Consider the following 17,253-nt stretch of genomic DNA (forward strand, 5'->3'; position numbering starts at 1 on the left):
TAGAACAGGTACGTGGGTTAAGCTATAACGGTGCGCTATGATAAGTGCTGACTTGGCAAGAGGGAACTGTCACCCAAACACACAATCCGACAATCCTTTAGAATGTTTGTGAGTGTCAATCGGTTTTTGTCCTAGATTGTGCTATGATATGTAATAGTAGTCTCATAGTTAATATGAATTGTGACAATTCAAGTTATACATTACCCTTGGAAAAAGAATAGTTGTATATGTTAGCATAGTAGTGCAAGTTATTTCTGCTGTCAATTTTTTTTCTCCTTTGCTAGAAAAAAACCTGTTTCCCCCTCCCATAAATGCCATTATTTACTATGATCAAAGCTTTTGACATTGTGCACTTCTGGTTTATATTTTTTATATATCAATAAAAAATAAATATTTTTTCACATTTACTCTGCTAAACACAGTTTCTGGTTTTTCTTTCAACTAGAATAAATAAAACGGTAGCCATGGTCGGTAGAGGTACTGATAGTTGTCAAACTCATGCTGCACAGAACTGCATCATGCTTTTAAAGGTTACCGAAGTGCTTCGACTTCCAAGTTCAGACAGAGGCTGTTGCATTAGTATAGTCATTCTACAGCGGGTTTTTGTCCGTGTTTTTGCGTTACCTTTGGCATTAGGATGGCGATGCTGCAGGCCCAAGGTCAGTACCAGGCTCTACCACTACTAAGATCTGGAACAATATACTGAAACCCTCAGGTGAGACCAAGGAACACAAACATCTGAAGCACACAACAGAAAGAAGAACAGGTACAACGGAGAATCGGTAAAATGAGAAAACATTCTCAGTATTTGAGAAAAACTAGGAAAATAAAGAGGAGATAAGCTATGATTATCTGTGGGGTTTGTTAAAATGGTTAAAGGGTTCATCTATCAACTGGTGCTGGTTAACAGGGATGGATGGTAGGCTAACAGGCAGCGATGGATGGTTTGCTAGCGTGAACGGATGGTCGGCTAACAGGCAGCGATGAATGGTTTGCTAGCGGGAACGGATAGTTGGCTGGCGGGAATGGATGCTCGGCTAGCAGGCAAGGATGGATGGTTTGCTAGCGAGAACGGATGGTCGGCTAGCAGCCAGGGATGGATGGTTTGCTAGCGAGAACGGATGGTCGGCTAGCAGGCAGGGATGGATGGTTTGCTAGCGAGAATGGATGATCGGGCAGCTAGGCCAGAGGGAGGTGGGGTCCGTGGAGGGTTGGTCAGGGTCCCACATCTCAGCTGTAACAAGCTCAGATTCTTCTGCGGAGGCGGTTGGAGAGCTCCCCTCAGTAGATTGTGATCCTCTCAGACAGGCAGGGGGGATGAATGTGTGTGTGTGTGTGTGTGAGCACTTAACACTCTTTCTCCAAAGAGGATGCATTGCAGAGATATGTAATGTTTAGATTTGATGTGTGTGTTAAGTCTTTTTGGTGTGTACATGTGTGTTCAGGGGGGTCATAGTGTGTTTGTAGGGGTACATAGGCCTATACGTGTGTGTGTGTGGCGGTTCCAAAGTGTTCCAGGCCGGGGCCTCTCGCAGGCCTTAGCGCCCTACGCTGATGTTGCACGTCTTGCAGCTGGGGTCCTTCTTGGCGTTGAAGGTGGACAGGCTGTTCAGCTGGTGCCCGCTGATCTCCGCCACGGTGCCCTGCGCCAGGTCCAGGGGCTCCGTGTAGATCACCTCCAGGATCACGTCCTGGGCATGGTGGAACACCAGCCCCGCGCCCTCCCCCTCCTCCCGGGTGCACGTCAGGAAGCGGTTGTTGGTGATGTCCAGCGCCGAGAGCCTCTGCTTGCAGAAGTCGTCCCCGGGAGAGCCCTGAGGGGCCAGGACCAGGATGACGTAGTGGTAGGCCGTGTACATGCAGTAGAAGTCCGCGAAGTACAGGTTGGTGTTGGGGTTGAACAGGGCCTCGGCCTGCACCTGGAAGCGCATGCGGCCGTAGGTGGAGTCCTGGGGGGGCTTGCCGGTGTTGAACTCGGTGTTGCAGCTGAAGAAGATCCCCTCCAGCTTGCCGCTGATGGGGGAACCGTGGCTGCCGCTGTTGTCCTTCACCGAGGGCAGCATGCGGTTGTTCTGGTGCTCCCTGCAAAGAAGACAGACAGAACTCATCTACAACGAGGCTTCGGATTACACAAGTCAACCCGTTTATATTTTTATGTTTAGTTATTGTAATGTATCCGTTTATGGAAACGTGTTACTTCTTGGCATTAGTGGAATTTATTTTTTGAAATCAACATGGTTGAGACACGAAATGGAATAGGTCTGATTTATTCAAATGTTCTCAATTTCATCTGGTTAGGTCAAATTAGAATTTTGGGGGGTTTAAGATAAACAGGCATGTTAGGCACAAAGGAACTTAGGGGAAAGACTGTTCTCGGTTTCTCTGGATTGCATAAATGAACAGAATAACATTCAAAGCACAGGGTTTTTCCGAGGTAGGAAATTGCCAGTCCTGTCGCCTGTTAAACAAGTCTAGGCACTGCAGATTCAAATATCAGAGTAATTACACTGCTTCCACTTTAAAGGTTGTCATTATAATCATAATTGTCCTTTTGTTATGGTAATTATGCAATTACTCAGATCCAACCCAGGTCATCCGTACGGAGGCCTTCCCCTCAGGCGTCCACAAGGTGGTGCTATTTTGTCGACCATCGAAAACAAAGTTGTAAATAGGAATGATGTAGCTCAATGAATTATAAGCAAATTGTCATTAAATCACATTCATCAACCTAAACTGGGTTAAATGTTGATATGTTGAAAAGATATACTAAAAGATGAGGAGAAATAGAGATGCTGATAAAATGCAAATGAGAATGCACAAACCCTCATGATGTTTCTCATAATTGAGACATAGAAAGAGCTTTAGGCAGACTTTCCTGCAATAAACATGAGAAGCAACAGAAGAGGACCTGTCAACATGACCATGTCTACCTGGAACAACTGCAAGATGTCAGAGGTTATATATGGTATAGTTGCAAGAGGTCAGAGGTTATATATGGTATAGCTGCAAGAGGTCAGAGGTTATATATGGTATAGCTGCAAGAGGTCAGAGGTTATATATGGTATAGCTGTCAGAGGTCAGAGGTTATATATGGTATAGTTGCAAGAGGTCAGAGGTTATATATGGTATAGCTGCAAGAGGTCAGAGGTTATATATGGTATAGTTGCAAGAGGTCAGAGGTTATATATGGTATAGCTGCAAGAGGTCAGAGGTTATATATGGTATAGCTGCAAGAGGTCAGAGGTTATATATGGTATAGCTGCAAGAGGTCAGAGGTTATATATGGTATAGCTGTCAGAGGTCAGAGGTTATATATGGTATAGTTGCAAGAGGTCAGAGGTTATATATGGTATAGCTGCAAGAGGTCAGAGGTTATATATGGTATAGTTGCAAGAGGTCAGAGGTTATATATGGTATAGCTGCAAGAGGTCAGAGGTTATATATGGTATAGCTGCAAGAGGTCAGAGGTTATATATGGTATAGCTGCAAGAGGTCAGAGGTTATATATGGTATAGCTGCAAGAGGTCAGAGGTTATATATGGTATAGTTGCAAGAGGTCAGAGGTTATATATGGTATAGTTGCAAGAGGTCAGAGGTTATATATGGTGTGGGTGTGTGTGGACCCCTACCTGGCCTGGTCAAAGTACTCTTTGTTATGGTTCCTGTAGAAGACAGAGAAACGCAGCATCCTGCCAGCGATGACCTCCGCCTTCTCCAGAAGCTGGGTTAGATGCACCGAGGAGTAATCTACAAACGGGGAACAGAACATCTTAACGCAAATACACCCAGAAGAAATCTCACCACGCTGTACTCTTTAAGTCAGCAGCAAGACTTGCCGTCTAGACATAAACACTGCGGCTCATTAAGAAACCCCCCCTGATGCTGACTGCTGAGTGCCCTCCAGCTTTCTGACACATTACCTCCAGCCTTCCGCCTCTCCCTGCGCTCTCTAACCCCCCCCCCCCCCCTTAACAGTACCTGCACCTTGCTCAGACACTCAGTCGGCTGCATCCCCCATCCCTGCCTCGCTCTGCTCATTACAGACCCTTCCACTCAGCTTCTCTCTCTCCCTCTCTGTATCTCTTCATCTCTCTCTCTGTACCTTTCTCTCTCCCTCTCTGTATGTCTTCATCTCTCTCTCTGTACCTCTCTCTCTCCCTCTCTGTATCTCTTCATATCTCTCTCTGTACCTTTCTCTCTCCCTCTCTGTATCTCTTCATCTCTCTCTCTGTACCTTTCTCTCTCCCTCTCTGTATGTCTTCATCTCTCTCTGTACCTCTCTCTCTCCCTCTCTGTATCTCTTCATCTCTCTCTCTGTACCTTTCTCTCTCCCTCTCTGTATCTCTTCATCTCTCTCTCTGTACCTCTCTCTCTCCCTCTCTGTATGTCTTCATCTCTCTCTGTACCTCTCTCTCTCCCTCTCTGTATGTCTTCATCTCTCTCTCTGTACCTCTCTCTCTCCCTCTCTGTATCTCTTCATCTCTCTCTCTGTACCTTTCTCTCTCCCTCTCTGTATGTCTTCATCTCTCTCTGTACCTCTCTCCCTCTCTGTATCTCTTCATCTCTCTCTCTGTACCTCTCTCTCTCCCTCTCTGTATCTCTTCATCTCTCTCTCTGTACCTCTCTCTCTCCCTCTCTGTATCTCTTCATCTCTCTCTCTGTACCTCTCTCGCTCCCTCTCTGTATCTCTGTACCTCTCTCCCTGTCTACATCTCTCTACATCTCTCTCTCTCTGCCCTGACCCTGTCCTCCCTCACCAGCGGTGCAGAACTCGATGATCTCGCTCCACTCTGACACGGCGTAGTCTCCGTCGCTCTGCTTGGACGCCGTCTGGACCGCCACCGTGTACTCCGTACGAGGGCTGAGGAACCAATGGCCTCGCACCGTCATGGGGAGAGGCACCGCCTTCGCCACCAACTTGGTGGGGACATCCTGGAGGGAAGGGAGGGGGGGAATGGGAGAGAGTGAAGGAGGGAAATGAAGAGGAGGGAGGGAGAGTGGACAAAGTAGAAAGCTTGCAGTGAGTGGGAGAGTGTTGATGAGAGATTACACATCACATCCTGCACACATGCTTTCCATCCACACATGAACACATTAGAGACAGAACTCCAGCCTACAAGCTTTCAGCTACACAGACAACATATTGACCCTCATATCCCCCTATGTCAATCTTTATATATATATATATATATATATATATATATATATATAAAAGAAAGAAATCACAAGTCTAGTGTATTATGCTCCTTTCTCCTCTTCATCCAGCTCAGTTCCAATGTCCCTGCACAGTAGTAAGAGGTCTCACCTCACACACTGAGAAAGAAAACATCCAATTTAAAAACCTTTGAGCCTCCAGACACCCAGGACGAGATTGGAAGAGGGGAGTTGTGAAACTCGTATAATGTGTGTAAAGATAACCAATCCAATCCATTAGGTTAACTTCTGAAAGAGCTACAACCACAAATTGCCTGTGGAATGACTTGTTTTCCCCAGTGCAGTGGTAGCTTGTCCGCCAGGCAGTTTGAGTGTGTACATGCGGTGTGGGTGTTTATTATTATTAGCGCTCAGGTTCTGGAATGGTTCTCGTAGGGTGTGTGTAAGCGTTTGTTCCAGGAAGGAGTAAAAGGTTACTGTGTGTTTAGGTTTTGTTTGGTGTGTGCACAAAATGGCCTTCACCGTGACTCAGTAACTAATTTCGGCAGTTGCCTAATATCTTTAATTTGCTTAATGGATTCCTAAGACGTTACTCCACCGATATGATGAGAAAAATGAAGTCAAGACTTGACTATTTCAGCTTCAGAGATGGCAAAAGTACACACATCCTTCACTCAAGTAAAGTAGAAGTATAGATACTCATGTTGAAAAAGACTCAGGTAAAAGTACTGACTACACTTTTTCACTCAAGTTAATATAAAGTAAAGTGTGGGCTCTGTCGATAGTTTACCTTGTGTTTGAACATTTCTGTCGATAGTTTACCTTGTGTTTGAACATTTCTGTCGATAGTTTACCTTGTGTTTGAACATTTCTGTCGATAGTTTACCTTGTGTTTGAACATTTCTGTCGATAGTTTACCTTGTGTTTGAACTTGTTGGAGTTCTTGTTCTCCTTCTTGTTGAGGTCGATGAAGTAGTGGGTGATACGTTCCTTCACGCGGGGCTCCATGTCCCAGCAGATCTTAAAGGAGTCGCAGGTGATGCTGCTGATCTTGATGTTCTGAGGAACAGGAAGTTCCTCCATCTCCACGATGCCGCTGTCCTGGGATTTATTTCCTGTCAGACAGGAAGAGGAAGGTTCGGTTTGAAAGGAGGGTGGGGATCCAAATCAACATCAAATCATTAAAAATTACTATTTTAATTAACTAAAGAAAAATAAGTGCTGCAGTGCGCTACAGTCTAGCTTCATCGCGTCCTTTTGGCGAGGCCACACACACACACACACACAAACACACACACACACACACACAAACAGCAGAGATCCCAGCTGTCACTCTGCGTGCTCCATGTTGCAGCGCCTGCCTTCGAGCAGGGAGAGAGAAGTTGGCCGCCCTGCCTCGTGTACAGTACCTGTTGCCATGGCGACGGTCCAATTCTCCCTCGGCTTTGCTGGCGCCCCATAGGCCGGCATTAAATATTTCAAGCGCCGATTATTGTCGAAAAGGTATTTTTTACAGACAGCTTGATTTCAGTTTCTCTCTCATGACCAGATTCAAGACTGAGGACGAAAAGGAGAGCCTAGATTTCACTGTTTTAGACCTCACAAACTGCACATCAACTGGTTGGTCCACACTCTGTCCTTGCCTTTGTGAATAGTATGTGTATTTCTTAAAAGCAGTCAGTTCATGTATTCTTAATGCAGCACTGGTGCTCAACACAATCCATGCACAGAGAAATGCACCAAAACAACCGTCTCAATAAGGGGCTTTGTAGAGTTGAATATAGACTCTACAACACTATAAAACACGCACTTGGCATGGCAACAATGTGTTTTCTGTGTGAGCTCCAACTACAATCTCTGGACAGAATAATGTGGAATTCCGGGCGGTGAACACATCACTGAGGGGACAATGGGACAAGCACCAGACCATGGAACGCCCGTCGCCTAGCATGAGCTTGAGAGCCTGGGTGATAATTGAGGGATTCCATTCAACATGGTGCGGTTGTTCTTGAAGCGCAACGGTTCATGGGTGAAACCCTGACGTTGTGTCCGGTTATCCATTCACAAGGGGATTATTTACTAAACAAGACCTAAAGCGGTTATGGTATTTGTAGTCATGAGAAAATACCCTTCCTCACTCGCTAATATAGAAGTATTTGTTAGGAGTTTTAAGACTTATGACTTCAACTCTAGAAACTGGGTCTCTTTTAAACCGTGGAATATATTGACCATGGGGAACACAACTCAGATTTATTGTTTTCTCTCTTGTTCAGTGACCCAACCTACATTTGTCCTAATTACTAGTTAGCTGATTAGCAGGAATAGTAATCTTTACCTCACAGAGGTCTCCTTTTCTCTCTCACACAGGCTAAGCTGATCACTGAATGGATTGGGCTACATTGGAATAAACCTAATGAACCTACTAGCATAGCATAGCTTGGACTAAAGAGCAACATCACTGCTCTGACATTTATGCCTGTGAAACACTGGATGAGTGTCCAGCGTTACGTAGGCCTCTGGACAACACACACCCTGAATCCACTTATCAAAGTCTTGGCTATATTGCTATGAGAAAAAATATAAATTTCTAAATTGCCCGACTGTCCACGATTCTAAATTGTCTTGTGGTCTAGTGGTCAACCAACTCCATGGTAACCAAGACAATAATGTCATAATGTATTTAGAAGACGCTTTTAACCTAAGCAATTTAAACTAACTGACCAACCAGGGAGGTTGGAACCTTGTGATCTGCAGTCAACTGAGCTACACCCAACCCTGAAGGTGATCATCTTCAGATTAGAGCGCTGCAGGCCAGATGGAATCTAAAAGCCCAGAAGCTCCTCAGAGTTAACCTACACAGCAGCAATCCAACAGCACACATCACACCACCAGAGTGCAAACTTAACTCCTTATCTGTTTACATTGATTAACCTGTTTGTGTAACCATTACACTGACACATTCAGAGAGGGTAAGCCTCACTAATGCAATTAATGTTTTCCCCACACTCACAAGCACACATAGGTCTACTAACTGACACACAGGCTGGTGCTAACCCTAACTCCGGTATACAAATAGAAGAAGCTGCCACAAAATCTAGATTTTCAGGATACGTACAGTACACTTTTGACTGGTACTGTATGTGTTCCATTACATGCAACACATCCATTACATGGAATTACATAGTCCAATTAATAATAATGATCATCATTAGTTGTTATTATATAATCCTATAATCCACTATTTGGCAGTAGTTTTCTACCTAATAATCTGTTAGACAGTTAACCATCAATTACGCTCCATAAAAGCCTTCATACTCTCTCGCCTGCATAAAATATATGGCTCCTTCCAGTCTGGGCCTCTCTCCGGAGAGAGACAAGGCTGAACGGAGGAGGGAGGTCAAACAGTGAAGGGAAAGTAAAAGAATATCATGCTTAATAAAGAGCTCTGGCAGACTAGTATTCTCTCATCAGCAGCACAGTGTTCTCCTGGGGCCCCTTTCGGAATGACCCAAGTTGCTCTCCAACCAGGTAGAAGAGAGTGATTAAGCATCTACCTGCCTGCCTCCTGCCTACCAGCTAAACTCGCAATCTACACAGTACAACCCAGGTCAAAGCTAAACGTTGCCAGCTAAAAGTTGCCTTGTTCGTTTGCTAAGGAGAGACTGCACGTGTTTTGTAAATTATGATTTACAGTAACCAGTTGAACTTTCTATGCAAAAATATAGATTTATTGTAAGCTACTGTAAAATACTTGGCCTCGCACCTTTGGATGTACACTCGGCTGACGGTCGTCGCTACTCGGGGTTGAAACCCGCCATCTCCCGCCCAAACACCGCCAGCTACGTCAACGAAAAACTAGCTATTAGCTGGCGCGGGTGGCCTGTAGCTAGCTACATACCTGAGGAGTGAGTTTAACCGATCTATACTGGATATATTACCTCGACATGGAAAATGCTTCTTCCAGACTGTAGACAAGACAGGCAGGCACTCTTTCAACAGACGGACTTGAACGCAGATGGGTTCCGTTTATTTTTGGTTAGGCTAGACTAGCTACAGTAGCTACCTTGCTTAGTGGAGTTTACGATTTATCTATCTATTGCTAGCTACACAGATGTGAGCTATCCTCAAATCTGTCGATCCGGGGCAGACATTAATTCAGACTCAGACTGCACCGCCAAATTAGCTTCGACCAATGTATAGCGATGTAGTAGCTAGAGAGCTAGGTTAACTCCCTACGAGTTTTTAAATGGTCAATTTAACCTAGTTACAGGGCCATTTAGCTAGACTAACCCGAAAGCTAGCTATTCGTTGGCTCTAAGAACGTCCTACCCTTTTTTTCATCTGGCAGTAAGTGTATCATGCAGAATGTCTGGACTGCTGATTACATTTATATTTAGTCATTTAGCAGACGCTCTTACTGTATCCAGAGTGATTTGGGGAGTATTTCTCCTGGCACTGGCAGATTCTTTAGATCTGTTGTTTTTTAGCTTTATTAAGATTAATCACGGCAATTTTAGTGCTAATGTAATGCCCCCCCCCCCCCCCCCTAAGAAAATTGTAAAGCACAAAAATAGAAAACATACGGTCAGTTTTAATTCATGAGGCATCCGAATCTAGGCTACAGCACCGTCTTAAATGCTTGATTACATATGACAAAAATGTAAGTGCACAAGAAATCATACTTTGTCATGACAACCAGCCCTCACGTGGTACTGTAGCTGTGTGAATTGAAGATGACTGAGCTGTGGTTATGAATGTCAGCCGCCAGCAGATTGCAGCTAACTCACAGGTGCAGTGTGTTTAGCACCATTGAATCTGCATTGCAGTATCCGGACTGTGTTTCAACTAAGAACAGGACATCATGTGCAAGGTACTTTTTGCTCTGATGCTGTCTGAGCAAAAAATACCCAAGTATCAGAGATACACAAAGACCCAGACATCCCAACCTGCAGAGATTCATTTCCGGGAGGTAGCCCCCCCGCCCCCCCCCCTCTCCCCCCCCCTCTCCCCCTCCTTGGGATGTCTGAAGACCGGTTCATAGGCCACATACAGTAACTGTGTCTTACACATGACTGCAAGCACATTAGGGGGGTTATCAAGTAACAAAGAGACTATAAAATAACCACAAAGAGAGGAAAGCAATGACTAGTTGATTCGGAGTGAAGGATTCATAGAAACACAAAATAACATGGAACGGGATCTGTTCTAAATTTAACCATCTGTTCTTGCAAATTAATTAAATCTGAAAAGGCCTCTTGAGAAAATAAGATAGATAAGAGCGCTCATTCTTGTAAAAAAAAAAAGAAAAGAAAAAAGGGTGAGTCATTGTGTCACATTAACATTGAATTAGCATTTTTCAGTGGAGTTGGGAAATTATGTAAAATCCCTCAACAGCTTTTGTTTAGTCTTACTTTGGTGGTAATGTTACCTACACAGACATCTCACATAGTAGGCTTACATCATTTCGCCCATTTGAAATGGTAGTTACATTTATTTCTAGCAAGCTCTCAAGGGACTGTTTCCCCCGAAACACACACAATCTTATTCCAGGCTTCATAAACCATAATTCAAGCAATACATTTCATACTACAGACTAACCTGATACTTAATATTTCTGTTTCTGGCAAAAACCCAATAAGGTTGTGGCTAAAATCCCAAAGAACTGGTGGAAAATTGTCCCATTTGGTGGACATGAGTCATCGTATTGATAATATCTCTTGCCAGGCACGTGCCGGGCATGTCCGCCTACATGAAATATGGCCGACCCTTAGTCAGCCATGATGTCACAGAGCTCATCTCTGGATTCAGATCTGCATACCAAATCTGGTATAAACTGTATTTGTCACACATCACTAAAGGCTCAAAGTTAAATTTCATTCACTTAGCAGACATTGCATATAAAGTATAGCAGGCAATTAAGGTTCAGAAGTGTACGGTATTTCAGTGGTCAAGGAACTGTCTGTTTGCATCAGTTGCATCTATTTTTGGTTAATTCTTTCTAATTTTAATGTGGAAGATTTACTGTGGAAGAAAAAGTTCAGTAACTGCAGGTTCTTTTTACTACTGGTTGTATTTTTTGTAGATGAGTCTCTTTCTCTTATTCATCTCCCACCCACACACAAACACACACACACAGTGCTTGGTTACATTAATGACACCCATCCATCATAGCATCTCAAATACATAATGGCCACAGGAAGTCTACCCCTGTATGTTCCATGTGTCACTTCCAGCTTGCATGCAATGATTTAGAAGAACTTTGGGTGATTTAATCTATTTTGTTCAAATTGAATAGAGATCTGGTTAAAACAAGAACACACTGTATCACATCTGACACATTGGGAAAGTCTTGAGTCTTACAATCTGTTCCTCTAGATCTTAAGCATTATTTATTGAAGTTAGTGGTACTAAAATACAGCGTTTAGTATTATTTGTGGATGTTTGTCAGAACATGTAAGGGCATAGCCCCTAGATGTTTTCTCTACAGTGACAAATGAGCTCATCCTGAGTAAGAGAACATATAAGATACACTAAAACTGCCAGTGACAACTTCTCTCTGACAAAAGTAAGATTGAGTTAGTTTATAGAACATATCATTTTGAAATTGTCGGGAAGCCCAGAGGGGTGAGATCTGATATATACATATGATCACACCCTATGTGTTATTCAAGCCAGTATTTGTACGGTTTATTGTGATTGTTATGGAATTAAGAGTCTATCAACAGTGGAACTATGGGCTGGGCAGATGGATATTCACATGTAAATGAGAGATATAAGGCTGAAGCAACAAAAATGATATCTGACAACGACACTATTGTCTTTGGTAAACAGTTTACTGGGTAGTTAAATGGATTTGAAGTACTTTAGGACAATAACTGTCTCAAATGACTACTGCTGAGGTAGTTTGGAACACATCTGTCACGATGAACTATCCCTCAGACTCCAGCAAACCTTTCCCCTTGGACTTGACTTGAGAAACTTGTTTACTCAGGCCTGTTCGTCCTGTTTCTCTGAATCTGGATGGTGACAGTCCCTCTGTGTTGTCACATCAACAGTGCTGAGGTATCTCAAGGACACTGAACCACTATTTACACTTACTCGTCTGACTAACAGAAGACTGCTTGTTATGTTGCTGCAGAGAAACCCCTCTAGTAAACCTGCAGGACACAGGCAGAGCTGGCACACACAACAACTTCAATTAAGTCCAATTAAGCTGCAGCCTATACCACTACAAAAATTACAGCTTTTAAATCAGACCAGACCTGAGGCCTATTATGATATTAACTGCATATCCAAATTTAATTCGGGCCAGCACTAATGGCAAATGAGGAAATTGACCAGTGGTATATAGGCTGCAATGGCCTCTTTGTGGTCAAATAAACTGCTTGTGTCCCTTCATGAAGACCTCTGAACATCAACACATGAATACAGCAGACAAACACCCTGTGTACCAATCAAATGAAGCTTTGTGAAGATGATTTGAAGCTGAAATTGAAGGAGCACTTGTATCCTCTAAAAACGTACACTTGTGTCAGACCCACAGTAATGTTAAATGTAGGCCCTTTCTACTTATCTAGGCCTACATTTACCATAACTGGGGGTCTGTATTTACGGGGTAGGCTATGATTAGTGGCATACATATGCTCCATAAAGACTTCTGAATCTGATTAAAATACATGGAAATGCTACTGATGACGTACAGAACTAGGTATATCGCCGCCACTCAGACTGTGTCATGCAATGAACAGGTCTTATACATATATGATATTTGCTATATGATATCATGCTGAGTATGGACATTTTCTGTTGCCGTCTACAAAAGACACTGATACATGGTATTTTTTTGTCTACGCCTGGAATTCACGCCTCACAAACGCATGGCCCATACTGTAAAAATCTATAGGATATTTTGTCGAGCTATACAAATAGAATCTCTCCACCGCCATGTGGCAATCAGTTGTTTCAAAGCTTTCCGACCATGTGTGAATTTCATTTTAAACTTTTTGTCTCGTTGTCCTGGAACGTGCAAAGCCTAAATTAGTTTTTTCACCGGTGCCAGCTCTGGTCCGTGTCCATGGTGCTGAAAAAACCCCCACATGCGCGCCACTCCAAGGCACAGATACTACGACTGCATTCAAGACCATGTTACTCTAGTACTGTTTCTATGCATACATTTTGTGCTCAAATGTCAACCACTGAAACAAGCACGTTCTTCTTTTGAGAAAGATAATGTGCATTGACGCCCTAATCTATTCCGCGCACGCACCAGCGCACCACTCCATCTACAGAGAGAGGACCTGTAAAACAGCTTCTAGTTTTGGGTTTTTACCTCAATATAAGAGAGAAGTATTTCTTAATTTGAGGTTATTTTGGCAGTGGTGGAGCTTGCTATCAACAAGGTTGTTCAGACTCATTATAATCAACGAACCTGCTCACAGGCAAAATAATTAGATTTTCGAACCATGAAACGCCCATACATTGCATGACAATATTAAATGCTGAATTTGTGTTACTTACCCTCTCTTTCGCATAACTGTATGGCGTCTAAACTGAGGTTCTTTAACATGCCCTCGCACGGACTCATTGGGCTCGTTATGTTGTGTGCCAAGCTCGGAACCTCCATCTCCACTTCAAAGCCTGGATGCCTCTCCCGGTGCCGTTAAAATTTCGCTCGTTTTGCCGCAGGACTCGCCTCCTCTCACGTTCGATAGGAAAGAAAGAGATACAGTGCCCGGTTACCAGCCCCTTTTGCTCCCTCGTAGCTCCTCTCTCAAGGGTGGTGCGGCTAAAGGCGCGTCAGCGAATCGTCACTAACGCAAAGCACATCGCTAAATTGACGCTGCAACGTGAGAGGCAAAAAGGGTAGATATAGTGAGGTTTCGACTTGTTAATGTACAGGTTATACTATCCTGTAAACGCCTTACTTTTTGGTTGTAAAAGCGCATACCGTGAAAGCCACAAGTGTTGTTTCCGACGCGGGACAGGCACACAGGAATAAGGGATTAGCTGCGCGGGGAGCACTGCAAATTAAATGGCCTTTTATGTAACCAGATTACCAGGGTGCTCCCCTCCTGGTGTGAATCTGAGTGTAAACCTACAGTAGGCTACAGACGTTCTTTATTTCACGTTTTGTAACGTCACACAAGAGGGTCCATACATCTCCTTATATGGACTTATGGCCGCGTCTGCAACTCTAGCCAGGGAGCGCAGGTGCGTGACTTCATGAATTAGATGAAAACGACCTCTCTACATGACAAGAATAATGTATTCTATACATCCGCTGCCAATTCACTGTCACTGGCCTTTAGCCATGGTCCTTTTCATTTGTTAAGATTTTGTTTCATTTAAGCTCTAATGAATATATTGTCACATAGGAATACACATTCAGTATTTATTAATGGCTAAATTATGAATGCATTAATTAAACTGTCTCAATGTGATTGATAAGAAGTTACTGACCTTTAAATAAGGCTCCCCTCACTGTGTATGTTAGTGTGCACACAGCATGTGTGTGTGTGTGTGTGTGTCAGTCGTCTAATTATCTCCTCCCACACCCAGACTATCAGTCAGTCTCAGTGACATGGATCACACACCCTGTCCGAACTGTGCACCACAAGACTGCAGTTCCAAGTCGCTGTGAAGTGGAAAGGCGATTCCTAAACAAGACAAACAACCATTTGGTATCATCTTTAAGAGACTAAACTGATCTAACACTGTGGTTTATAAAAAAAAAAAAATTGTGTTGAAAACAACTTATTACATTCCAGACACATTCACAAAGCGCTCTCTTTATCCACAGCTGTGGATGTGGCTTGTTTCCTAATAACACACTGGGGTGCCATATACACATTAGGATGACAAAATGTCACTTTCCATTTGGCCATTTTGGCGCTACTGGGTGTTAGTAGCTTGCCAGGCTCCTGTCTCTGCTCGTATCTGCGGCTGCGCCAGTTAGACTCCTGAGTCATTCTGCTGAGGAGGCAGCGGCAGTAAGTGCTGCGTAAATGTGATCGATACACTTGGAAATGCAGGAGAAAACCCCAAACATCTCTCTCTCTTTCTCTCTCTCTCTCGCACGCACGCACGCACATACATTCACACAAGTACAAATGACACGTAAAACATGCACACATTTATTTTCTCAAAAGATTAAGTCAGGTCATGCCTTAACGGTAAGTAGCCTAATATATGTATATCAAATTATGAGAAATATTTACGCTAAGTGAATTTATTGTGACTAGTGACTTGTGACTAGTGACTCAATATGTGAAGGACGGACCATTTCGTCTACATATAGTATTGTGCATTTATATTGAGGATTACTTAGTGGGGTATGTGGGTGAATTAAACGGCCCTAAGCTTATTATCACCACATACAGCTTTACACCCTGATGAGGTTCCGACTATATTCTGCCCAGTTATTTATTAGCAGGCCAGTGCAGTGCACCCTGTTAGAGCTGAAATGTCCTGGCTGGAAAGACGGCTCATTACACAGGAAGTCATTGTGTGTGTTGATTGCATTACCCACATAGAGAAGTATTTGTGAGATGCCAAGCATTATCAGTCATACAATCAACCCAACAGTGGCCCAGCCTACTCATTTTAAAACAACTCACTATATTCTGTGCAGCAGATATTTATTTGACACATGATACTGTATATTCAAATAGATGTGAGTACTGTATGTTTGTTTATACTAATGATGTTAAGAAGATAGACTAAATACATATTTATCACTAAGCCATACAGTATGTGTATTCATGTACCAATATACTATCTATTGGTACCTCACTGAAAATTAGGGTGCTTTTCCCGTGTGGAGAAGTGCAGTATTTGCTCACATACAGATGTAGGTCAGGAAGACCAGACTGATGACTCATGTATTCCCACCCCTCCTTATTCTGTAATTTAAGTTCTTTGATTACTAGAGCATCCCTCTGATTACGTTAGCATCTGCTTCAAAGTCTCTGTGTTCACAGTACAGTCTAATGTAATTATCAAAGGGATAAGCCATCACAATCCTCAGACTTGTAAACACTGGAAGTAGGCACTGAAAGTAGCCCTTTCAAACAGACACCTAGTGAGTCTTCTTCCAGATTGACCAAATGTAACACATGCTGCATTTAACCCTTGTGCTGCCTTCGGGTCACATGACCCAAAGGTTAAGTTTTTTTTTTTTTCTTTTAACCTTTGCAATGGTCGGGGTCTGAGACAGCCCAACGGTTAAAAGAAAATGCTTCACTTTGTTTTTGTATGCGGTAAAGTTGTCGCAATATGACGGCGGGTCACAATGACTGATGGGTCAGAATGACCCGAAGAAACACAAGGGTTAAGATGCTGTTCTCTCGTATTCCCTTTCCCTCGCCTCTTCCTTCCTACTTGCTATGCTCCTCTTGTGCAAGGGGAGGAAGACGATGAGTGATCCTGCTTCCATCCTTCCTCCCCCCTCCCAGGCAGGCCCCCCCCCAGGTGGAGTCAGACCGCTGCAGGAACCGAGGGAAGGCCGCTGGTCTCCGCTGCATGTGTCTGTGCCCGACCCTCCCCCCCCCCCCCCCCCCATCTCCTCTCACGGCTGAGAAACGATGAAACGAGAATTTCACTCACAGCTCAGAGGGACTGGATGTTTGTGTGTGTGCGCGTCTGCGTTTCATGCAGAGCATTGGCCGTTCCCTCGAATCGTTCACTCTGTTGCACTGTACTGTGAGTCCACATGAAACACGGGTGACAGATGGAGAGGGAAAGGAGGGGGCAGGGAGAGGAGGGGGCAGGGAGAGATACCGGGAGAGGAGGGGGCAGGGAGAGATACCGGGAGAGGAGGGGGCAGGGAGAGATACCGGGAGAGGAGGGGGCAGGGAGAGATACCGGGAGAGGAGGGGGCAGGGAGAGATACCGGGAGAGGAGGGGGAAGGGACAGATACCGGGAGAGGAGGGGGCAGGGAGAGATACCGGGAGAGGAGGGGGCAGGGAGAGATACCGGGAGAGGAGGGGACAGGGAGAGATACCGGGAGAGGAGAGGGCAGGGAGAGATACCGGGAGAGGAGGGGACAGGGAGAGATACCGGGAGAGGAGGGGGCAGGGAGATACCGGGAGAGGAGGGGG

General features: G+C 44.2%; 1 protein-coding gene across 2 annotated transcripts; it reads right to left on the bottom strand.

Moving 5' to 3' along the window:
* Positions 1-119: 119 nt before the first annotated feature.
* On the bottom strand, positions 120-14,720 carry LOC134022607 (phytanoyl-CoA hydroxylase-interacting protein-like). Of its 2 annotated transcripts, none has more exons than XM_062464282.1 (5): positions 14,614-14,720; positions 6,073-6,269; positions 4,758-4,932; positions 3,630-3,747; positions 120-2,082 (listed from the first exon to the last, which is right to left on the bottom strand). In XM_062464282.1, exons 2-5 carry the CDS (start codon positions 6,235-6,237, stop codon positions 1,539-1,541), a joined length of 1,002 nt encoding a protein of 333 aa, XP_062320266.1. In that variant the 5' UTR covers positions 6,238-6,269; positions 14,614-14,720; the 3' UTR covers positions 120-1,538. The 2 variants fall into 2 exon arrangements, with proteins under 2 accessions (XP_062320266.1, XP_062320265.1); XM_062464281.1 differs by lacking the exon at positions 14,614-14,720 and adding an exon at positions 13,672-14,282.
* Positions 14,721-17,253: the final 2,533 nt, after the last annotated feature.

The sequence above is a fragment of the Osmerus eperlanus genome, chromosome 6 (genome assembly GCF_963692335.1).
Source record: "Osmerus eperlanus chromosome 6, fOsmEpe2.1, whole genome shotgun sequence".
In the NCBI taxonomy this organism is placed as follows: Eukaryota; Metazoa; Chordata; class Actinopteri; order Osmeriformes; family Osmeridae; genus Osmerus; species Osmerus eperlanus.

What these genes read in the sequence shown, in the direction of transcription:
- LOC134022607 (XM_062464281.1), bottom strand. Translation starts at nt 13,777, where the DNA reads ATGGAGGTTCCGAGCTTGGCACACAACATAACGAGCCCAATGAGTCCG. An exon ending in ACAGTTATGCGAAAGAGAGG is followed by an intron (nt 6,270 to 13,671) that starts GTAAGTAACACA and finishes CCTGTCTGACAG; the next exon opens with GAAATAAATCCCAGGACAGC. An exon ending in CATCGAGTTCTGCACCGCTG is followed by an intron (nt 3,748 to 4,757) that starts GTGAGGGAGGAC and finishes CCCCGTTTGTAG; the next exon opens with ATTACTCCTCGGTGCATCTA.